General features: G+C 44.0%; 1 protein-coding gene across 1 annotated transcript in view; it reads right to left on the bottom strand.

Moving 5' to 3' along the window:
• The window catches only part of LOC146183614 (cytochrome P450 4V2-like), a 67,743-nt gene that overhangs the window by 20,153 nt on the left and 21,902 nt on the right, over window positions 1-25,688 (bottom strand). The window contains exons 6-10 of the mRNA XM_084608386.1: window positions 14,119-14,245; window positions 11,146-11,409; window positions 8,064-8,237; window positions 5,688-5,754; window positions 2,026-2,205 (exon numbers count right to left, since the gene is read on the bottom strand). Of these exons, the coding sequence (XP_084464512.1) occupies window positions 2,026-2,205; window positions 5,688-5,754; window positions 8,064-8,237; window positions 11,146-11,409; window positions 14,119-14,245 (812 nt within the window). The remainder of the gene's footprint in view (window positions 1-2,025; window positions 2,206-5,687; window positions 5,755-8,063; window positions 8,238-11,145; window positions 11,410-14,118; window positions 14,246-25,688) is intronic.

The raw sequence follows: 25,688 nt of genomic DNA, 5'->3' as shown, positions 1-25,688 counted from the left end.
TTTTGATCTTGAGGCATGCAAGTAAAAAAGAAATGAAGCAGGTAGCATCGTATGTTTCTGAAATTGCATCAGTAGGAATGCTTCTCACGTGCCTATCTGTCTAAATGCTGTATCACAACTCCAAAGGTTCACAGTTAAGCAGCTAACTTTCGTTGTTCGAATTGATAGGTAGGAAATAAAGCGCTCACCATTAACTTGTACGAAATCTCCAGCAATGTCGTTAAGGCTTCTCGGCTTAAGCAATTTCTTGTTTTGGGAGATTCTATTTTATTCTGGTTTCTATGTTTAGCTGAGTATGGCAAGATCTACCAACACAGCGAATGCAATCTGCGTTAACGTCATATTTTCAATAAGCGGGCTGCACTGTACAATGTGTGTGAGCACCACATGAGTATGTTTATGACGGGAATCAATGAGAAAGAGAGAGAAAGTTTAGTTTGGTTTGGTATGGTATGGTTTATGGGGTTTAACGTCCCAAAGCAACTCAGGCTAAGAGAGATGCCGTGGTGGAGTACTCCGGAAATTTCGACCTCCTGCGGTTCTTTAACCTGCACTGACATCGCACAGCACACGGGCGCCTAGCTTCTCGCCGCTATCGAAAAGCGGCTGCCGAAGCCGACATTCGATCCCGCATTCTTGGCCACAGTAGCCGAGCGCCGTAACCACTGCACCACCACGGCGGGGCGAGAAAATTTAGTGAAGGTACACAAGATAACCAGAAACATGCTGCTAATATACCGATAAAGCGAAAGGCTACAATTTCTAGGGTAAAATAAATTATTATTAAACCTAATGCATTCCGCTTGTCCTAAAGAATAGTATAATAAAGGTTGTCAAGGCGGCAGAACATATACTTATTTCGCTTAACATATGCTCCGGAATCGTCACTAGAAAAGCTATAAATAAAACATGTTCATGTTTTATGTATTTTGCTGAGATTTTGATAGACGTTGTCGAATAAATATAAACCTGCAAGTTACCACTTCCCGTTTCAACGCGATATTCACAACTCCCACTCACTATGTGGAAGAACAACAGAAGCAAACTATTGGTGATACGGAAAATGCATCAAGAAACATAGCTAAATTTATTGCTCCCAGCACACCTATTTTCTTGACACAATGTTCTGAATACTCGCGGTTTGCGTGAACATAAACTATTAACAATTTTTTTAGTCAAAGAAATCGCAAGGTTAGCCCCCTTGCTCGCATATCTTACCTCAGATAAAAACCAGCACCTCGCCAAACCCGCCATCATGAATATTTGTACATACCACCACTACACATCACTATAGGGAGAAAATTGCCCTTTGCTTTAGGCAAGTTCGACTTGCACAAGAAAACAACTCCCCTTAAAAGTCAAAAAGGTTGCTGGACATTTTTTAAGTTGTCCTTAGGTTGCTATCTCTATTGTCAAAAGTTTCGAGAGAGGCGGGAAACTTCAAAGTCGCAGGTGCTCTCAAAAGCGCGAGTGTTGAGCTCCTTGTGTTTGCACAATACATGATTTTTTTATTCTTTTTGCCATGAATGTTATTTTTTGTTTTAATGCTGTACATTGCGCTGCCGAATTTATGAAATGTGACGCTGAACATTGCCACACCGCGTTGCCCTGCCTTATCTCTCTTCTCCTAAAAAAATGTGTATGCGCACGTTGTTACTTGGAATATGATGCAATCGATCGATTGATATTGTGTGTACGTAATGGACCAGGTGGTGTTATTGCTGAGGCACAATATAACGCGTTTTATTAATAATGTGGTCACAAATCAGTCGTATCGTTCCATTTACAATACGAGTAGCCGTGATTTGACGTAAGCGACAGACTCCTAATAGTGAGGTTACAAATGTACAGAACGTCAGTGACTTGCACCACGGTGATCTAGACCAAACTAATGCGCGTGCCACACGCGAAAGCAAACGTGTTGCAGCTCGGACAGCTGAAATGGGGCCGCTATAAGTTCACTGATGCCAAAGCACATTCATGTGACACTCAAGGAGTAAAGATTTTACCGTCCATTATGCTCACCAATACAGTTGCGAGGACCGGCAGAGAACGGCACGAAGGCAAACGGGTGGCTGCGGCTGCCCTTGTCGGGCAGGAAACGGTCAGGGTTGAACACCTCAGGGTCGCTGTAGTGGGCGGGGTCCCGGTGGATGCTGTACATGAACACGTAACACGTGCAGCCCTCTGGAACTGTGTAACTACCTGAGTGTGTCGACGACGAAGAGCAAAACACAATTTGGCATAAAACGTTGAGTGTCAAAAGAAATATGGTCTTCTAGTCATCCTAATAAAGTGCATTTAACCAATAAAACCAAGAGTGCTGCCTATTAAATTAACCCCCCCCCCCCCCCCCCCACGCTACACTCATCATGCTCACAAAAATTTTCGGAACTCATTTAGCACTAGTCTTATCGGCGATTATTAAAAAAACGGCTACAAGAAGTGAATTACATCCGTGTTTTTTCCAAAATCTTAAACAATAGAATCGCTACATTCGAGGGCTCCTCTTCGCTTACAAATGTTTCTCATGACTCAACTTCTTAGTTGCAGTGCACGTGCAAGATGCTGTAGTTGCCGGACAGCAGTTGAACGACACGTCGCTGCGTCAAGTAAATGCGTTCCCACTCGCACCAGCTGCGACTGTGTCTAGAAACGTCGCTGCGGTGTTCTCCTGAATTATGTGGGAAGTATCACTGCGAGCCTATCACTATCCGTCACTAGTGATTTGGCGCGAGCCAAACGACATCATAAGGCGGTTTTCACGCAGAAACCTAGAACAGCGGTCGCAGCGACATGCGAGAGTGGCAACGTTTGAAAAAACAAAATGCAGATTATATGCCGCCTTTTGATGACGTGCGTGTTAATTGCCTTAGCAGTATTAAAATGATTTGCCAAGGTCACGGGACGTCTCCCTTATGAAGCCAACGCAGCAGTGCGGTCAGCGGCCTGACGGACACGAGCGCGATAATAGCGTTCTTGGCTGAAAGATCACGTTTAGAGGAAGTGGCGAGGTGCCGCTGCCCACACCCCCTTTGAGACCGCCTGTGGTGGAGCCTGACGCAACGAAAAGGCTTTTAGCACGGTGGCTTAAAGGAGACAAGTTGCTATGCTTCACGTTCACCTATGCAAGCGGGTTTCCCGCGTGCACAGAGCCAGTGTCGGGGTGGAACCACTGCGTCCTGCTTTCATTCTCCCCTACAGAAAATTGCATGGCCATCCCAGGAGGAAAGTGACTCCTGCAGACTGCAGCCTTTCCCTTCTCGAAAAATTTCACTGCCTGCGAATAAGCGCCTGAGAAAGAAAAAATAACTGTAAATATTTGGGTTAATGCGACAACACAATGTTAAGAATTGATACGCGAAGTCTGAGAAAGCAGTTGGCGCCGGTGACGCCGCTGCTATGTTAGCCAAGCGAGGCGTGCTGCCCCCGCGTTTAGCTTGAGCCAGAGCAGGAAACGAGGAGTTCGTGCACATGGAATACAAAATTGAGCAAATGCATTTTAACAGTACATTGATGAGTCTACCGGCGCTTAATGTACCTGTATCTGTCATAGGCAAGCGTGCTAAATTGTGTGCTGTTAACGCTAATATACTGGGTTCTTGATTTGGGACAAACATTTATGGCCAACCATTTCATGTAAAGTAAAATACATTTAATTTTCCTGGAAGAAGTGCAATAGATTGAAATTTCGCGCTCGTACTAATATGCTGTTTCGCAGGAATGATTCAACAGCATAGAGAAGAAGATGGAGAAATCGAACGAACGGCCTCGACACTACAGCAATAAAAAAAAAAAAAAAACAAGTTTTTCTTTTACACTTAGGTACACTTTTCGTTCCACTCTTGACCTTGTGAAATTAGCATGCTAGGCAAAAGCCGAACAGACGCCGAGTCTTTCTTTGAGTAATCGCATTTGGCCGACACTGCAGGGATCTTCACAGTTTGTGAAGTGCTAATGGGTGTAAAAATGCCTAGACATCGCAAGCGCTTATCAAGGGCCCACGACTTGAGGGAACACTGTAGCGAAGTTCTTACGACGTGTAAGAGTCTGTGTGCATGTGTGCGCGTTTGCGCGTGTTTGTGTGTGTGTGTGTGTGTGTGTGTGTGTGTGTGTGTGTGTGTGTGTGTGTGTGTGTGTGTGTGTGTGTGTGTGTGTGTGTGTGTGTGTGTGTGTGTGTGTGTGTGTGTGTGTGTGTGTGTGTGTGTGTGCGTGTGTGTGTGTGTGTGTGTGTGTGCGTGTGTGTGTGTGTGTGTGTGTGGAAACAAAAAATAATGCCGTTTTTCATGACCTCTTACAAAGCCTCCTATTCCCAGTTACACAGGAAACCAAAGCCGTAGAAGGCGACAGCAAGGCTGCTTATAAGCGGATACGTTTTCCACGATGCCATCAGTAAAATTGTTAAAATATACCACCACTGAAATGCTGGAATCACTTAGCTTAAGTAATCTATATCATGTGCGTTGTGATGCTGAGTATTTCGTACATGCTTACCTGGTGCATCTAGATGCTTCTACTGTTTTTTCTTTTAAATCGACATACATCATAACTGAAGTAACAATTCTAGCCGATCTAACTCAAAAGTAAGCGCGTCCGACGGTGCATCTCCGGCGGCTGGGAAGCCTTATGATGGTGACGAAACATACAGTTTCCAACGGGTGAAGACAGAGAATCTGGATATGGACTTATGGATGGCGCCGTCTCCTATTTGTTACAGCCTATGCGTTGCGTTATGGTGCTACCACCGTCAGCAGACCGTGTGCTCAGGACCGAAAGCAAAATACCGCCAATGTTTCGCTGTAGTGAATACTCGTGGTACTTTGTATGGTTTTAGTAGCCTCGAAAGTTTTTTTTTATTCCTATAGAAAGGTAAAATAGCACCTAAACTATCAATGGCATTGATAATACTATTGATACTTTTGCCTCACTACCTCAGAGCCGTTCCCGCTCTCCGGCTAGCAGGCCTGGTATAGACGGACAGAAGAAGACGTGATACGCCAGCGACAGTGGAGCGTGGTGCAGTCTTCAGAAGGATGCCCGAAACGCAGCCTGCGGGTTGCGGAATCAAGAAACTTGGAGGAATAGCCGCGTGCTTGTAGGAAATTGTGGTGCCCGTTGCCTTCCCTGTGGGGAGAGAGCACCTAGGGGAGCTGTGACGATGGATGGCCTGTTGGACTCTGAGGTATCGTGGAGAAGGAAGTCAACGAGGAGGGACAGTCGACATAGGAAGGTAATAAGGCAATGGGTACCTGTGTGGATGATAAGGAATACTATAGAACGCGAAGCCACAGAAATCGTGGAGTTTGATCAGCCAGCTTTAGTTATTGTCAGAGGCGACATTATCTTAGTGATGGCTCAGTGCGGACTTGTCTTGCGCTCCTAGCTAAATGATGGATCATCAGTTGCCTTAAAACAGAGGAAATGCGAATCACCACACTGAAGGAGGTTTCCTCGATGAAGCGATGCGTCAAATTCTACTTACAGAAAAGTAATTTTGGTTCCGATACTAAGCTCCAGCTTCTCGAAGCATTGGCAGTACAAAACCATTTAGTCCATTCACACAGTCGATTGCCACAGGGCGGACAACCTAGTGAAATTTTGGTTTAGGGCTGAAAAATACTTATTCTCATAAGCACTTCTTTCAATCGATTAAAGAATGAACTTCAAGTCAGCTCGACAGGTCGTACCAACTTTCAGTGGTTCCGTGAGTGAACGTCCCACCCAAGGGACAATGGTGAAGATGCGCATGGTCTCCTGGAACAAAAAAAAAAAAAAACGAATGCGTGAGGAACTTTCATAGTACACGTATGCGAAGCCAAAATTCGACGATAACCAATGACTTATATGCTCTGTTACTGAAGAAGCAGAAATTATGCTCGGCTATGTACAGCTTAGAAGTATGGGAGAGGCCTTCGCTCTGCAGTGGGCATAGTCCGGCTTATGGCGATGATGATAATGCTCAGCTTTAAAGTGTGTAGTTTTTGTTAACTTGTTAACTTTATCGTACCTAGTGGAATAGCAAACGTAGAAGAGAAACGACAGCACAAGCGGTTCTGCTAACCATCTGTGCGCTTTCTCTGCATATGATTCCTCGGTTTAATCATGAATTTGGAATGCTACAGTGAAAGATCATATATTAAAGGTCCCCCAGATTCTAGCTAAATCATTTTGTGGCGAAGTGGTAACGCAAAATAAGGTGATCTCTATCAGCTCTATAACACGTGTCTGTTATTCACATTTAATTGCTTTTATTAGAGAAACAAAGCAGTGTTTTTCAGTGCGCACAATTATTATTCCAATTGTTTTGTTAATCGTTACAAAGTAATCCCTTTTGGCACTGGACAGAGCTCGAATTAACATCGCAGTGGGTGAAACATCGGGTCTAATGTAGAAATTTACATCGTAAAGAGACAAATTCGATATTTGTATTCTGATATTGCCTAGACTATTTGCATAACATCTAAGTACATGTCACTGTAGAGTTGCTGCAACCTACATGTAAAGCATATCAGCTTTAGCGACATGCGAGATTTATACGCTTATCATATGCGAGATATTTTAGGATCGTGTTCGCTGAAAAGCAGGCGTCGGCGTCGATTGCCTTGGGCAAAACCTCCTGACGAGTCGATTGGATCACGGTAGTGCAGCTACATGACCTCGCGTGGCAGTTTACACCCTTACAACGCATGCAATAAATATCATCGTTACACGTGGAATCTATCTGAATCCTCCCGCCTGCTTGGTCTTCCGAGACTGATGTATGCTCCAGATGAACAAAACAAAAATGAATAAATAACTGAATAAAAAATAAACCGATTATGATATGGAAATTATTGCGATATATAGTTTGCCGCATTTATCAAAATATTAAACTAAGAGAGTAACTGATTTCGCTTGAATAAAGTTAGAATTTTGCGTTTCAGGTCAAAGCAGACACGCTACCGACTGCTACATGCAGGGCACGCTACCACGGCTCGGGAGAAAGCGGAGGTATACTGTATATGAAGAACGGGTAGTCGTTGACTTTTAGTGCTATATTGGGGCAGTATGCTGATGGGTATGTGTATAATCAGAGACTACAGGCCGCTCTCTTTACGCACTCTTACGCAGGGTACCTAAATGTTCGTCTATTATTCATCGTAGTTCCTGTTTATATAGATATGTGTTTTAAAACTATAACGGTTCTCGTTCTTCAGGAAATGAGCAAGGTGCATGACATATCTACGCGTTTAAGAAATAATTCCGTGGCCTTAGGAGTGACGCAGTTTTCGAGCGTTCTGCCCACACAAACTTAGCGCCTGCGGTTAGAGACGACGAGAATGCTATAAACCTAACAAGAACTTGCCTGGTAGAGCTCCCGTACTAGCCTAGAAGATATTAAGATAGAGAAAGCTAAAACAAAAATTTTTCCCTGCTGAAAAGAAGTAACTTCAGAGCCATTCGTTGCTGCTAATTTATTTTTATTTATTTGTTATTTATTTATTTTTTCTTGGTCTCTTGGCTTTACAAAGATTACTATGCACCGCATGAGGCTATTAAAAGAAATATAACACGTCGCGTTAACAATAAGCGTTGAATTAATAAGCCTCCTGTCAACAGCAATATGTGAAATTGTTAGGAATTTTGACCTTCGCTGAAGCGTTATCTTGGCAGCGTATACTGCCCAATATTACTTTTTTTTCTAGATTTTAGGCGTGAGCAGCAGCCTGGAACACGATGCCGAGAGTGCTGTATACAAGACAGTGTGGCTAACTCCAAGTAGACTCGGTAAGACCTGTTGGTGTTACAGGTTCTTGTGTTGTACCCAGGGTTGGCAGAAATCACACGTGAGCAATAGCCGGGGGAAATGCCGCTTTTATATATATTCCGCCGACCTGTGACGTCAAGGAGAACGTACACAAAGGCTGCATTATATGTATATTTGGTCCTTCTTGATCAACGGAGGTTAGCTTAACGAACCAGGAAAGCAGTTTTATGGGAACCACAGCAGCGTGACGAAGGCCAGGTTAAATTCACGCGCACGCTTCCCAGATTGTTGGCGGGTATTCTCCAAGTACACACACCTTTATGACGCGGTCCAGGTACGTTAAGCTGGCAACGTCACCCTTCGTCACGTTTCTGGTCGAATGATGCTTGAAGACGCTGTCCAGCTCCTCGTGTACTTTTCGCTGAATTTCTGGGTTGATGGCCAGCGCGAATAGCGTCCAGGTTAGTGTCTGGGCCGACGTGTCGTGCCCCTGTAGAGACCGAGATGGAATAACGGTTATAAATATCGGCTTGTGCCATCATAGAAGTCACATGGTTTCATATCGCATTCTTACTCGAAAGCAAAACTCGTGCTTGGTGGCGTGACAGATACAGGTGCTGGACATTACACAGATGCGGGCTTAAGTAAACTGAGCATGGTCTTCCGTTCAAAGTGCAATAAAGCCTTCCCAGCGATGCAAAAAGAAACGGTGTTTCTCCAAGGGAAAACTCACTAGCATCTACTGCTACCAGGCCCATACCATAGCCGGCTGCCTGAACAGGCAAGCGTAAATAAACGTTAGGACGCAACAGCGTGCACCTCTTACTTCTTTCCGCAGCTGTACATGTCACCGTGATCAAATTTTCGGCTTTCTTGAACTATAATTCACATAAGTTGAGCGTGAAGCACAGTTTCCATATGAGAAAGAATTCACTGCTGCTTGTCCGAATTCCGCGCACGCTGTATATTTGAAGCTCTCTTTTGAAGTACTTATACCCTATGCAGCCATGTAAGGAATATGGACGCCTTAAATCTCTGATGTCCTTCGCTAGACAAGCATGTCGTCCAGAAAGGTTAGTTGGCACGAAACATCCTAATATGCACAGTTACTCAATCCACGTTACGTAAATCCGCATTACGATTTCGACGTATGTGAACTCCATTGTGGTGGGTATGAACAATTATGAAAAAACCTGCAGTAATTACGTGTCGTAATTTAAGTAACATTGTCTAAAACCGCGCAGTTCAAAATAAAGCAGAAACAATAGTCGAACGGTACATTATGAAGAACAATAACATAGTTGAAATTTAAGGAAGCCCATCGCTGACTGAACTCGTCGAGAAATAAGCAGATGTTCTTAAAAAAAATTCCGGCCATGTTGTCATCTAAAAAAGAAAAGAAAAGAAAAAGCAGGACGTAAGGGCAGGTTCAATAAAGCTAATGCTTTAATTCAAGCTATAGCTTTCTTGCGGAATATAAGCTAGTTCGGCGAAAGTGCAAGCCCATTTTTTCACGTTTCACACCGTAGACATATTGTCGTTCTGAAGTATGTAAAGAATAGTTGCATTTAGATGACAATGAACAACGTACATATTTACATCATAGAAACAACAGGACAAGGGTGCGATATATAAGTCCAAGGAAAGCACGCGCACACACTCGCAACACCACAGTCGTCTCCCTTTTCATTAGAAAATTAATGCGTATTCGCATTAATACTTATGCTTTCAGTACCCAAATATTTCAGATATATACATGCCCTCTGTCCAATGGAAAATTTCGACGACCTTTTTTTTTGTCAGGTTAACATACTAACTACTCCCCTAGGCTCTCATCAGTATCCCTCATGGTATCCTTTCATCTGTATCTCTTTACCCCTTGCAGCCAATTTTACAGTCACCCCTTCTTGAGCGTGTGCAAATTGGGTTTTAGGTTTTCTATTTTCCTGTACCAGTATAGGACCCTAAATACAGCGTACACTTTTTGCAACGTTATTTGCGCTCCTCTATACCATGGCCCCACGCGTTTATAAAAAAAAAGAAAGAAAATGTTTTATCCTCGCTTTTGAATAACATCTGCTTCTTTGTAATACGTCTTCTTGGTATTTACTCCACTTAAATGTAAAACTTAATTTTTCTCCTTTTCTGACTCTCCTGCACCCCCCTCCCCCTTTCTTTTTTTTCTCTTTTTGCACTGCCGCCCTCCTAGACGCGCGACAAATGCGTTTGCAAAAATTCACTGCACGTGTACTCCTTGCCAGACCACTAAGCCCCTTCATATTTATACTTTCCTGTTCTCGTTAACATGCCTGGTCAGCACGCGTCAAGTATTCTGCTGTGGCTGCATTTCGCAGCAGGCCATTCGAAATTACTAATCCTGCCCTACGAGCACGTGCCAGCATGAAGCTTGTTCTCGCACTGTGCTTTTCGCAGATGCTGCCGCGTCTTTATTTTCCTGTTAAGGTCAGGGTATTCCAGATTCACAGCCCAGACAAAGCCATCTCCAAGGTAGCATTCTTCCACTCATTACTCTACAAGCTGCCTCTCCTCTGCTTTTCATCTGAAGCGAGTATAACCCCCGTTTCGTGTGTAATGACTGCGCTGCCCGGACGAAGACAAGCTCCTTGTTCGAAACGTTGGCTAGAGGGTTGAGGCGCCACCTCATACTTTGGTCAGCCTCCTTTCACTTTGCGTGGCCGTCTTCTTCGCCTTATTCCACCCTAGATTCACAGCACGCGAGTAGCACGATAAACAATGAGTATGCCCTGATCGAATGACAGGTTCAAAACAACGTTCTGTTACAGCCGGTGTGCCTTTGCGGTTTACCAAGCCGCATGGGGAAAAATAATTTTCAGCTTAGTTTACCAGGTTCTTCTATATAAATAGTAGCGGGAACTCAAGGACACAATGCGCGCTCGCAGTTGCCCACTGTGGTAATTCTTATTGAGTGAGCAGTAGGAATCCCTTCGTAAGCAATAGAAGTTTAGGAGATATATTTTTCTTAAGAACGTTTTCGCAAAGCTAATTAATATTTCGGTAAGAATTCAAAAACATGGTACTCAAATAAGTATTCAATCATTTAAGAAATGTTTGATACTGTGTCTTTGTAAGTGGTGAAATCAGGATGAGGAAGAGCCCTTTGGCAGCTTTGTAAGCCGCGGATGGCGTAGCTGACCTACAGCGGTTAGTTGTAATCCAAGAGGCCATACTGCCTGGCAGCCGTCTGTTAGTTCCCGCTTTCTGCCGCATTTAATGCCGTGCAGATGTGTACCCAAAATCAAAGCTAGTTTTCAGCCAAGCTTAAGATTTTAAGATTCATCAACTTCGGCACCGCTCGCGTAAATTGGGACTGGCGGCGGCAAGACATGTTCTCGGACCGCGCCTCTAGTGGCGCTCACCGCGAACATGAAGGTGTCCACTTCCTGTCTCATGTCTTCGATACTGAAGAGTCCGCGGCCGTAGTACTGCGAGAGCAGATCCAGGAAGGCCGGACGCTCCGCGCCTCCAGCAGCTCCCTGGTCGTGAGGGGCCTCCAACGTCGACATCATCTTGCCAAGCGAAGCGCGAAGGCCTGGTTTCTCTTGCCGCTCCTCCTCCACGTAGCCAGACCGCGCAGCTGCTGCACGCCTCGCCGCCTCGGCTTCCTGACGGTCCACGATCACCTGTTTGCGCAAGACGCACCAACAGCGGCAGCGGTCACTTCAAATTATTCTGACCGCGGGCGCTTCTGAGAAACGCGTTGCTCAATTCTTGCTCCGGAGCTCGTAAATGCACGCCAAACAATCGCCAACCGGGGGGGGGCTTCAGAGAGGCGATTTTTATTTGGAGTTTTTCACGTGCGCTTTTGGACGGTATAAATGTGACGGAGTATTTTATCAAGCGGAGAACAATGAAGGCTTGGTTGTTTAAGCAATGCCTTCGCTGTCTCTTCTCCAGTCAACCGTTCTAGTGCTCGTAAGTACACCAATTATCATAATTGCAAGGTGGTTCTCAGCGAAATGACGGCTGTCTGGTTTATAGCTCTCCTGGGTCAGGATGATCAGCGGTAGTTTACTGCGAAGCAGCTTGTTCACTGCAACCGTTTTGACCTTCACTTTGCACGGCGTATTTACAATACACACGCACCTGATCGAAAAAAGAAATATTAACTAGGAAACTGTTTGAAAAGAGGAATAAAAGACAACATTGTATTAAATAACGAAGAGTCACTTTGAGCTGCTATCCTCAAGCAAGAAAACACTTTGTGCGCCAGACAACCTTCTCAGTCGCGAAAGGAAAATGAAATGAATTAGATGTGACAGTGAGTGCTTTATGCATACGGAACGCGTGGTCATCGGACGTGGTTCAATGTACTATACGGTGGCGCCCGCTTAAGAATATGAATGTCGAAAAAAGCTCTTGGTCGCTGTAAATGACGATTATCAGCGCTGACTAGCCCTTTTTGTGCTTTTGCTACTGCGACACTGGCAGGTAATGTTGTTGCCACGCATACGTCGACTGTATTCCTGCCTTGGGAGGTATACAATGAGCGCTTTATGGCGTGAGAAATGTATAGGTCTGGACTTGAGCCTCTTTTTTAGCAGTATCTGTGTGAACAGCGTTCCGACCGTGGATATGAACAGTTATTAACAGTTTCTTCAAGTCCGCACTTTTAGCTCTGGTCTGCCGCATACGTGAAGCGGTCAAAGCTGGACGCTTCGCCTCGACTGCGCCAGTGACCTTCCTGCGGTGATTGGCAGTGCCACTATGCGGTCACTGCCAGTCACTTTAACTACCTAAGGAAGCTTTCTTGAGAGCTGCATCATGGCGGTTTGTTGAGTCTCTCTTTCACCCCGCTCCCCAACTGATGGCTAGAAAGTTAGCATCAGAGACTGCAGCTGCGCACGGCGTGTTCTTCGCTCCGCATGCGGATTGATTACGAACAAAGCATGTTTTGACCGGAAACTTTCGATCTTGAAGGTAGCGCTGCGCAAAGGGAACACCAGGGTGTATTGAAATTTGGCAATTTCCCCGGTACATGCGGCTGTTCGGGAATGCGCGGAATATAAAGAGCCCACTATACATAGCATTCATTGATTACAGAAACCATCTGACTCAGTTGAAACCTCGGCGATGATACAGGGATTGCGAAATCAGGGGGTAGATGAGCTGTCTTTGAAGGTACTGAAAGATATCTATAGTGGCTACCCAAAAACCATAGTTTTGAGTAAAGAAAGTAACACAATTCCTATAACGAAAGGTGTTAGACAAGAAGCCACGATATCCTAGGTACTATTCACAGCTTGCTTGGAGGAACTATTCAGAGACTTGGTATGACAGCAGCTAAGGATAAGGTTCGGCGGAGAATACCGCAGTAATTTGCTATTAGCTGATGACATTGCCTTGCTAAGTAACTCAGTATGTAACTGCAAAGAATGATTGATGACCAAGACAGCAATAGCTGAAAGGTAGGCTTAAAAATCAATATCCAGAAGACTAAGGTAATGCTCAACAGCCTCGGGAAGGAACTACAGTTCACAATATGTAGCAAAGCACTGGAAGTAGTAGGCGAATATGTCTACTTAGTACAGGTAGTAACCGCATATCCAAGCAATGAAAGGGAAATAAGTGGGAGAATAATATTGGGATGGAGCGAAATAGCAAGTATTCGCAGATTATGACTAGCAGCTCACCGGTGTCGCTCAAGAAGAAAGTATACAACAGTTGCATCTTACCTGTACTCACCTATGGGGTTGAAACGCGGGGGCTAACGAAGAGGGTTCTACTTAAGTTGAGGACAACGCAGAGGGCTATGAACCGAAAAATGGTAGGGGTAAAGTTAAGAGATAGGATGCGTGGAGAGTGGGTCAGAGAAATAACTCGAGTTAATGACATTCTAGTGGGCATCAAGAAGAAGAAATAGGCATGGGCTGGGCATGTAGTGCGTAGAGAAGACAACCGATGGTCGCTTAGGGTAACAAACTGGATTCCAAGGAAGGAAAGCGCAGCCCGGGGCAGTAGGTTAAGAAGGTTAAGAAGTCCGCAGGGGTCGAGTGGATGCAGGTAGCAAAGGACCGGGTTAATTGGAGGATATGGACGAAGCCTGCGTTCTGCAGAAGGTATAGTCCGGCTGATGATGGTGATGATGATGACGTTTGTCTGTATCATGTCTCTATGTCAAACATTTAAAAGCTTTTCTCTCTGAAGTAATTTGTCTTATATCAGCTTTGTTATCGGCAAGTGCAATTTTTCTCGCGTTCATAACTCTTTGTTTCACATTCTAACCATTTTAGCTATGAAGGCGCAGTTATTAATTGCGCATGCGAATGCGCTGCATGGGAGTGCAACTGTACTCTTCTGTCGGCCGGTTATCTAAATCCTTGCGCATTCACCTTGGTTGTGAAGCAGTGGAGCCTCTTCACCACTTTGTCGAAGACGGCGCCGTTTGCTGTAGCGCTGTACACTGCATCAATCCACGTCCACGGTTGCAGCACGCGCTTCATGAACAGCTTTATTGCCCTGCGGGAAATTCAGAGGAAAAAGGAGCTCAATCACAAAGAAAATCACTTCTGTACACCGTAAAAATATTCCACCGACCCCTTTTGTGCATGCTCGTCAGTTATGCATAAAACTAAGACTTTACTAAGGATTGATAAAACGTTGCACCGTAGTGGCGTAATCTGAAACAGCAGGTACGCGGGCACACGCAAACAGCTCGTATGTTTGCGTTTTTGATTCTGTTTGACGTACTTTGTTGGTCCTTATAAAAGTGTTTTTTTTTTTAACGCGAATCATTATATGGCTGTGCCCTGCCTGAAAAAAAGTGTTCGCAAAACTTGTTGGCAAAATTTGTCGGCACGGGAACGTCGCCCCATATGGATGAATGTGGAAAAGTTTAATGGTGCTGAATGTTACATTATTGAGTGTGTAATATGTAATAGTGAGGTTGAACAATTGCAATTAGTTAACTAAAAAATTTGATTGAAATAATTTAATGTTCCGTTCGAAGTGGTGTCTTGTGTGAATGTATTGGTGAAAAAAAAATGTGTAATAGTGTGTAAACAGATTACTCGGTGCGTAAAATATACTGTGGTTAGATTGAAAACAATTTTTAATTAATTAATTAATGCAGCGGTCACTGTCGTGGACATACAACTGCAGCGTAGGAAAGATAGCAGTATGTAATGGAATTATTTAAGCTAGTTTATTAGGAAAAATTACTCAATTAAAAATTCAATTTGTTTCATTCTACACCATGCGACATTTACTTTATACGGCCACGTCGCTCGGCAGTCACGTCGCACGAGTATTTCACGTAGCTAAGAGGGTATCACGCGATAAGGTAACGCGACAGTCAAGTTGCATGATAATTTCACATGGCTGAGAACGCCACGCCACAGGAGCGACGGTGTACCGTACAATCCACTCTTGCAGGAGCACTGCAACTAACGCGCGCCAAGGAACGGAAATTTGCACTGTGCGGCACGAGCCCTGGCATTGCTAGCGAAATCATCACAAAGAGCGCGCTATGTAGCGTGTGCAGCAGCAACGATCAGGCTTTCGCGTTTTTCCAGTCCAGATTCTGCAGTGCTCTCGGAGGTTTTTTTACACCAAATCTGCGTTCCGCAAGTTTTCATCTTTGCCTTTACAAACTGAGTTTTCTAAGAGTTGAACGTGAAATTTTATCCGCACTCGTCGGTTCCTTTCTTCTTGTGTTCAGTCTACCGATACTAACCATTAATTTCTCAACAATACCCGGAATTTTTTTGATTTCCTAAAGATCAGGTATTAACGTTCTGCTATTTGTACATTATATAAACGACTTATATACACCTTTTATTTCGAGGACTCGTTTACTCTATGACGGCTGACTGCTTCACCAAAAAGTTAAATAGGCATTCACATATGCATCTTCTCCAGGACTATCAAAATATTATTATTGATTGGCGTCATATGTCGTCAACAGAACGGCTGTGTGCCCTTTAAAGCTTATGGAATGGACTATCAAACGCCATAATTATGCGCCCGTTCCCTTAGCCACTTAGGTGAATCGTGAACTGATCAATAAAGATAAAATTTTTTCGCCTTTATGCATTTGATAGTTTACGGGTTTGACCTCATGGCGGAGAGCTTGAAAGAAATTGCAGCCGTAGGCTGCGGTATCAAATGAAGCGTTGAGCAACGAAAAAGACCAAGAAGAAATAATAGAAAAGGTTGATTTCATTTATAAGGATTTATCGCCCTAAAGGCATGTCGACTCTGAGGTATGCCGTGTGCAGGGCTCCGGACTATATTTCAACAGCCTGTGGTTATTTAACGCGTTCTGAAAATGCACAGAACGCAGGCGGCTTGCTTTTTTCCTCGATCGAAATGACACCGCTCCATCGGGCATGACACCGATTGCCGTACAATGTTTACGCCAATCTTCATGTTCCAGATGCTGGCGGGCTGTCTACCGTCTAGTGCGTGGCCTTTCCCGGATCGCCGATCCTCAACTCCCGCCTTCATCGTGCCTGTAGCCGAACCCTGGAACACACTCTGGGTGGCATCGCCTTGAGTCGCCGCGGCCACGAATCCAGTGCAAGTTGAGCACTTCGCCTGGTAACATATGGCATCACCAACGTCACCAGTCACATGACCGGAGAGCCCGCTACATAAGCCGCACCGCTTCGCCGACCACTTGGGGCATGACACCGCTCGCCGCACAATGTTTACGCCCATCTTCATGTTACAGGTTGGTTATTTAACCCGTAGTCGTGAAAATCGAAGTAGCAATTGCTGCCCTATGTTGTCAAGTGGCATAGAAATGCACGTTTTGTTTGTGACACGCTCGCGGTTCATTCTCAGTTGCTTCTATTGCTGTCAGGCGATGTTGAGCTTAACCCTGGACCTCCCAAACTGAATCAAACTGCAGTTGTGCATGCTCTGCAGCTTTTTGAGCAGGAAAAAGCAGCATTGAACACTGGGTTAAAAAAACTCCGTACTACCCAGCTCACCCATGAAAATTGATATCTGTTATCAAACCGTTGACTGCGCTGGAATTATCTCAACATAACTGCAACGCCGAACCAAAATGAAAAAGACAGGTGAGATTAAACATGAAATAGCTGTTTTGAAGGCCGCTAACATTGATGTCAGCAATAGGATGCGTTGTAACAACTTGCTCTTCCTAAGCCTTAATTACTGTGAAAATGAACCCCGGACAGAATCAGAAATAAACTTCTTGCAATTCTGTTCGAACCAGCTTAAGATCACAATAGACCCAAGCAGTGCGGAAAGTTCTCATCGGTTGGGTAAATTCAATTTTTATGAAAAGCGACCTATCATTGTTAAACAGGCACACTTCAAAACTGAAGAAAGTATCCAAGTCTGTGGACGTAAGCTAAATGACACAAGCTACGCCATCAGAGTAGATTTTGCCTTTTCCACACTGCTCGCTCACTCTGAGTTGACAAAATTGATTTGGCCCAAAAATTGCGCATTCATGCTAAGCTTTGATAGACTTCATGTGGGACACAAGTGGTATGTGTATGACACATTTTCTGATAGCGTAGTCGAGTCAGGGAAACAGCTTGCTGGTAGTGATCAGAACGACGAGTTCCCCGGTAACTCATCGCAAAGTGCTACATGACACCCCACAAAAGAGGGTAAGCCAGCAAGACACTCCCGTCCTTCCCCTTGAAAACATCTTAGAATAGCCTTCCCTAACATACTAAGTGTAATGCCAAAACAAAATGAACTGCATAGCCTTATTGAAGACATTGACACGACATTGTTCTTTTAACAGAAGTGTGGTTACATGACGGTATCAACGGCAATGAAATGTTCCTTCTAAATAAGAACTATCGTCGTGATCGTCTCGGACGCAGGGGCGAGGGTGTGTTTGTCGCTATCTGGAACACGTTATCATCATCGCCCATAGGCCATGACACGAAACGTTAACTAATCTGGATGCGCATGTGCAACTCCGGATTGAAGGCAACCTTGGGCATTTTCTACGGACCACCAGACAGTGATTCGTCATTCTGTGAATTCCTACATGATGCGTTAACCAACATTATAAGTACATATCCTAATTTGCCTATTTTTCTCTTCGGAAATTTTAACTATTTCTTACATAAACTGCAGGGCTTCGCTTTCTTTACCTAGCCATTCAACCTCTGAAGAATCGAAACAGTGACTTCGCCTAACTCTGGACTTCAACCTACCTCAAGCCATTACATACTGCACTAGAGGTGCCCGTACCCTTAATCTGTTACTAACATTTTGTCAAGACAACATCCGGAGCGTAACCACGCTACCGGGCCTGAATAATCACGCATTTCTGCTAATTTACATCTCATTACATTTGAATAGGCGATCACCTACGAAAAAGGTAATCACTGATTATAAGCCAGTCAATTTCGATGCCATAAATAGCAAACTTTCACTTTTTCACAAATTTCTTGAATTGCTATCTAAACCCCACTGTTCATGAAAACTGAAATCATTACAAGTCAATCATTCTAGCTGGAATAATTTTTAACGGTAAAAAACACACGGACACAAAGAACATGACACACAAAAGACACCAGCAAGCAGGTGTCCCTTTTTTGTCGTGTTCTTTGTGTCCGTGTGTTTTTTACCGCTAAAAATGATTCTAGTAAGCCATTAATAACTAGCCCAACTTGAAGTTTTAACAATATTTATACGTTTAAGATATAAGTACACCCCTAAACTCGTCGTGAAATCTGATTCCAACAATCATTGGTTAAATAAAAGTCTCAAGCGCCTTCTCAATAAAAAAAAAAAGACTCTTCCCATCCGCCAATCTAAACCAAGGACAAGAAGCGTTGACAAAATAGCGGGCCTGTGCGAAAAAATATATAGACGAACTTACTGCCGCCAAGACACCTTTTTTTTTTTTTCTATGGACTTGATATCCATCTTCAGGACAAATCTCACCGATTTCTGGCGTATCCTCCCCACTAAAATCAAAGCTAACCGGCTCGATCTTGTAGGTACAAACGACGGATCAATTGATACTAACCAGCGTGCAAAAGTTTTAAATGTCTACTTTTCATCCGTGTTTTCATCCAACCGCAATGCTACGCCCATGACTTTATAAGCCAATTGGCGAAGGGAGATGCCAGAACTTCAAATTAACATCGAAGGAATCTCCAAATTAATCAGTTTGCTCAAGTGCTCATCATCCACTGGAAGGGACCAAATTTCCAGTAAGCTCCTAAAAAGCACTTTTTATTTATCAAGCTAGATATTACACCTCATATTCACACAATATTCAGACACCAGAAGTGTTCCTCATGATTGGAAAAAAGCCAAAATTGTTGCCATTTTCAAAACAGGTGACCATGCATGCCCAGCTAACCATCGGCCAGTCTCCCTCAGTAGAATCGCTTCTAAGCTCCTTGAGCGCATTACGCGTATATCCTCCAACTTAATGTCCCACCGTGACTCAGTATACATTTTTTGATCCTTATCAGCATGGCTTCAGAAAATCCCTCTTGTGTGAGACGTAGCTGCCGAATTCACCTGATACATACTCAAGGACATGGACGATAACTTCCAAATAGATCAGTTTTTTTTTGTCTTCTCAAAGGCATTCGATCGTGTATCTCCTAATCACCTGCTTGCGAAACTTTCATACCTCGGGATTCCCACGAAACTAATAAACTTGACAGTGCATTTCATCAAATGACGCTCACCGTTCACATCTGCGAATGACTTTCAATCACCACTAACAGATTTGACGTCGGGTGTTCCTCAGGGGGCTGGTCTATCAACATTACTTTTCTTAATATTTATAAACGACTTTCCTTCTAGCATTATATGTAAATTACAACTCTTTGCGGATGACTGTGTTATTTATAAAACGATCCATAGCTCGGCTTATAATGCAGACTTACAACAGGACCTGAACATTATTGCATCATGATGCGAAAAACGGCAGATGCCTTTAAACCTTACTAAGTGCAAATCATTGTCTTTCACCCGCAAACACACCTTGGTCTACGAAACTTGCAGCATCTCATCAGTCCCTATCACCGTAGTACACTCCTAAAAATATCGTGGTGTACATCTGACATCGTCACTTTCATCGGTCACTCACATTGAATCAATTTGATCCTACACTTCACGCTCACTTGGCTACCTGCAAAGTAATCTTAAACCTGCCTCTCCTGAAATAAAAACGCGTACGAAACATTTATACGCCCAAAGTTAGAGTAAGCATCATCCATCTGGCATGCATGCCAATTATACGAATTGGAATCAATCCAAAATCGCGCTGCGCGATTCATCACTTCATGTTACTGACGAAAATCCAGCGAAGATTCATTGTGACCTCCCGTTAAGGAATCCCTTCGTCTCTCAACACTCGAATAACGCCGTATCATTTCCTGCTTATGTTTATTCCACATACTTTATCACAACAGAAGATCACGCCACTGCTTGATAACTGCCCCGCTAAGAACGTCCTCCCGTCTCAGCCACAAAAACCCGATAGCCCGTATAAGCGGCCACACGTCTGCTTATAACAACTCATTATTTCCTAACGCAATAACATTTTAGAATTCACTGCCTAAGGACATCGCTTCATGCACTGATTGTAAAACATTCCGCAAAAAAAAAATTAAAAACTCGTCTCACTTAGATATTGACTGTTTTGTGTACCTTTCAAAAGTTTTATTCTATTGTGTTGTATAATCATCTGCTCAACTCATACATGATTACCGTAATTCTCATGTGCGGTACACTTAGTTCCTTTTTTTACTTTACTCTGTGTGCTTTATATCCATTTTTGCCATCATTTCCAAAACAATATGTCCTCCCTTACGTAATGCTTTCGGGCCCTAAAGGAATCAATATATCAAATGAGATGCTTCAACGGGACACAAATTTCTTGTTTAAAACTTAAACAGGGGAATGTTAATGTTAAGCGAAGACAGCAGCGTCTGTATTTAATAAGACTCTTCCTCATTCAACGTTTCGCCCTTTTTTATTTGGTAGCTGACGCATTAAAAAAAAATGCAGCCGAGGCTGCAAAGGAAACGCTGAGCAATGACAAAGACCAAGAAGAATGAAAGGAAAAGTTACTTTATAAGGGTTTAATGTCCAAAAGGTATATCGACTATGACGGATACTGTAGTGGACGGTTCCGGAATAGTTTCGACCACCTGTGTTATTTAACGCTTACTGAAGTCGTACGCTACGCAGGCGGCCTGCTGCTTTCCTTCATGGAAATGTCGCTGCTGTGGCCGGGATCGAACCAGGTCTGTCGCATCCCCAGCGGAGAATGGGTAAGTACATCGTTGCAGTAAAATCTTACTTGTGAAGGTGAAGCCCGCCGATAGCTATTCAGAGAAGCCGGTTGCGACAGTATTATGCGCCTTAGAGATCGCACTGAGCGGTCTGGATACTACTGCAAGCTGAGCTTCTCGCGACTCCTAAACCTGGCGTAATCTAATCTGGCCATGTGAGAACTGATGCGATGCCGATTAATTTCCCTTATTTGCTTTGATTTCATGGTTATGAGATAAACAAAAAAAAAGGCATGAATGTCGCACTAAGTGCATTACCTTGGGGGTGCCAAGTAGCTTTCACGATAATAAAAAATTACAGCCTTCGAACAGAGAGTACACGTAAGCATTAAATTAACGGGCATATATCGGTGTGCTGTGTTACTCTGGCGCCTTCGTTAATTGAGTCGGTTTCTCTCTACTTGGGTAGCGCGCTGTGTGTGTCATATCTTTTGCTGCCGCCATCTCCAAACTCCTTTCTTCCAAAATGACAGCACGCTCAGTGTACCTCGCAGGTTTTTCTTCTCGCGTCTAAGCGAGCGCCTCTGCGGCAGTTGCGGTCTATGGCGGCCTTGTCACCTTCGTGAGCAGCCGCACAATCATGACATTGTTGGCAGGGGTGAGCTGTCTTTGGCTGTGGCAGATAACGCGCAAAACGATTGGTTTCCACAAGACGCTTCCTACCCCTCCTTTCGTCAGGCTCTATTGTTCGGCTTAAGCAGCGCTGATGATGGCGGCTTTGCGATGCAGAGCAATGCAGACGCATTCGAGAGCACGAAGAGACGCTGACCTGGCAAGAACGAGGGAAAAGCCGCAAGTTTGAGTGCTCCGCGAAGCGTCTGCTAAAGAGAGAAACGCCATGAGCTGACGACGCAACATATTGACCGTTTCGAATCCAAATGCCCGAATACGTTTCAAGCTGCTGCCGCCTCGACCACCAGCATCGGGCGGAATTCTTTATGCGATTGTGGGACACCGTGCCATCCCTCGGAAAGGCGCGGGGACCTAAGAGAGAGAACTCTCGTTATATCTCATTGGGTTCCCGGATGAAGTGAATCGGTGTCCAGACGCTCGCTCTAATAAATGTTTTTTCCTCCGCCTCCTCCTCGCTCGTATTTTGAAAGCAGCCTCAAAGTCGCCGACAAGGAAAGCTACATCATTTCGTGTTAAAAGAGCTTTCAAGAGATAGGTCTCCACTCCTGATCTGTTGCATATTATTAAGGGCATCTAGTCCGGAATGGCAGAAACGCGAGATTAAAGATGTGGGACACTTACACATTTCATGTCATCTAACCCGTGTTTTGAGTGCATGGAAATTACATTATCATTCAGAGGACCGCTTACCTGCCCTGGCTATATCTACATGGGATTGTTTCAGCCTTAACCCTGTTTTCCTCTAGTCATTAGCACAAGGCAATTCTCTTTCAAAAAAACAAAAATCCAGAAAAGATATGGTCTCTGTCTCTGTTTGGAGAAGGTCGCGTAGGGACAGGCACAGATCAGCAAGTTTTATAGAAACTTAGTTGGCGTCCTCCATCCTGGTCAAAGCTGAGTATTGTATATTTATTTGGGTAAAACGACCTCACGAAGCAATGGCGGCCGGTTGTTCGCATTTATGTTTGCCTCTACAACGGGAAAAACCATGTAAAATTCGCCTGTTCAGCGCTATGGGGAATTTTCAGCAAAAGAAAAAATCACGCCTGGACGCACTCACACAGTTTCTATGTTAGCTGGTAAAGATCCGACCACACCGACTTAACCGAACGGGAATGCATTCGGGGTTTGATCACTGAAAAAAAAAAAAAATATCCAGTATACTTCCCTGGATCAACTCGAACGGCACAAAGATTCGTTCACTGAATCTACGGCTTTGTTACCATAATATACAGCTGTGATTAAACGTCCTTTATCAAACCGAGATTGTAGCAACTTAAGTTTGACCAGTCTACGGACCCGTGGAAATGCGATGTTTCTTTGTTTAGGTCTCATGCTGTAAGGAAGTCACCGAAATTTTCTTTTACATCATAAAAGAGCTTCCCAGGTGCATAACATGGCCGCTTGTTGTGGTTTACACATTGTAGCACAGAAATCTCAAATTATCTGTGTATCAACGTATCCTTCAAGCGAAACAATACCGTCTAAGTGGACCGAGTGTGTAAGTATCACCGGCAATTTACGTGCAATAAAAATAGCTTTTCTTAAATCCAACGTAACGCATTAGCCGTAAACGCGAAAGTTTTCCTATATACAACCTACGATTCTTCGGTACTTATGAATGAGGAGTATCACTCCTTCATCCCAGTGGTGTGTCCCTAACCTAGATGCAAGTGTAAATTTCCTGACAGTAACGAACATAAAAATGATCTCTACAGCTGTGCACGTTGCGCACTGCCGTGCAGTATTAAACTGAGCGTCCTTCACTAACAAGTAGGTATGCAGAATGCCGAGTTATTATTATTTTTTTTTTTATTGGTAAGAACGCTTGGTAATAAGATCCGAGATCATTTTTTTTTTTTTTAAGACAGGCGTACTGTGACTTTCCGTGCAAGCTTTTGGGGGTGATTTAAGTTTACTCCATAAAAAAGAATTAATCGCAGTCAAACAGAATTGTATTTTAACTTGCATTTTCCAGTTATCAACGCCTAACGCTGATGTAGTTTCAGCGGTTATATAAGTAATAACTTTCATGTTCTCTCACAACCTACTGGGCAATCTGCGCTTCTGCGTGAAGTAAGCGTGCCAGTCGAGCTCCCCGGAACAAAAATGACGCGACAGGCAGACATTTCCTGTACGTGACCGGCGGCACGTCTCGCTCCGAAGCCTATTGTCCGCGTGTCTTCCTTGGGCCTAGGTGACCAGCGGCAGGAACAGTGAGTGTGCACAGCTAAGCACGCACCCGTTGGGCAAATACATCCGATATTAGGTCGTTTTTACGAGGGGTCTAGGAACTTCGGAATGGAAGTGGAAAGGAGATAGGGAAAGCGAGAGCATATTGCAGCTAATACTGACCAAAAATACGTAGAGCATGTGTGGCGCCCGGTGGTAAGCGCGCCCGTCGCGTTTCCCGCTCCCATCTCCTGTTATTTTTCTTACTTCGCTGAGCTGTCTTACTGCCCTTCACGGCAGGTGAGTAAATTTTGGCTGTGCAATCCCCTACGCGGAACCGCACTTCTGCCTCGCACATGAATCAAAAGGGCTCGTCGAACACTCGAAAGTGATGGCGGTTTCGGCCGGCGGTCTGTTCGCGCAGTGTGGGGAACAGTTGAGGTCTATGACTGTAGGAGGAGTGCAGACGGCGTGTGCGAATAGCGATGGCTGTTATTCTAGCTCCAGGGTACGCGAACGTGTTTGTCCGTGTTTGAGTGCCTCAATGTGCATCTTTGCTTTGATTGCATTTAGGCTTTTCAGGAAAATGACATTAGCACAATGACTATGGCGACTGCAAAAATTCTTCTGTGAAAGAGAAGACAATTTGTGTTTGTTTCAAGCCTGAAAAGCGCGCATATGTTTCCTGAAACGCATTTGCAAGTCAGACTTGACAGCACCCATAAAGTCGTTAACTTCGTAATAGGGTTCAGGGAATTTAAAGCTGCACGATACCATTCTTCATGCAGGCGTCGGCAAAATGCAGTTTAGTTACCTGTAGAAATTAATTTAACGCAGTGCCGCCGTGGCCACTAGCATGAAAAGCAATGATTCTTGCAGCATGTTACCGCCAGTTCTTTTCCCAGTGCGTGTAGAGCGAAAAATTTTCTCCGTCATGCGATGATTCTGTCTGAAAAAAAAAAAAGAAATGCTCGTCGCTGCTTTAGCGATATCCAAGGCATGCGCCTCTAGTGCCATCATACGGTTAGAGTGATCAACTTGAAGAAATAACCTCGCATTATGACTTGTAGATGGCGCTTTCTTAGTAAACTAGGCGCAGAACTAAGATTTGTTCAAGTAGCTGTGGTTCAAGCGACATCTCACAGAGGTTTTCCGGTGTACTTCCATGTGACATCCGAATAGAAAGCTATTCAAACGATAAGTACTTTCTTCTGGGCGAGTTGGTTCATATTAGCAAAAGGTAAAAGACTTGCGCAAAAAGTAGATGAAGAAAGAGACGTGACAACAAGACAGAGCGCACTGTCTTGTTGTCACGTCTCTTTCTTCATCTACTTTTTGCGCAAGTCCTATTCAAACGAGAAAGGGACAAGAGGGAGGTTCAACTGCAAGATGCGTTACTTGGACTGTTCGTCACAAAAAAAAAAAAAAAAGAGACGGCGAGGAGCATAGCCTATGAAAATAACAATTGCCCCTCAAAGCATCAATTTTCCTTAGCTCACTCTTTAAATATATCTCTGTCGACACTACCTGCAGCGCTTAACGGGTTTTCAGATCGATAAAAAAACGACATCACGCAACATCAGCTGTTTTCCGGAAGAGCCCACTTGAAGTGGATTCCCACACAGCAACAAATGTTAGAAGGATGTCTTTGGTATGGTCCAATGCTTCAGTGTAAATGGTATTGTGTGTAATAAATTGAATTGAGGGGATGAAAGCAGGGACGAATAAAAAAAAAAGAGCTTTTATTACAGCACGTATTCCATGTGCTAGGTTCTTGAGGCGGTGATATCATTATGAATAAATTTTAGACGAACATCAAGTTCACCACCAAGGAATTT

Source organism: Amblyomma maculatum, chromosome 7, assembly GCF_055883805.1.
Source record: "Amblyomma maculatum isolate TAMU_Amacu chromosome 7, ASM5588380v1, whole genome shotgun sequence".
Classification (NCBI taxonomy): Eukaryota; Metazoa; Arthropoda; class Arachnida; order Ixodida; family Ixodidae; genus Amblyomma; species Amblyomma maculatum.
The sequence above is the reverse complement of the archived record's forward strand: the minus strand, read 5'-3'. Positions and strand labels throughout refer to the sequence as shown.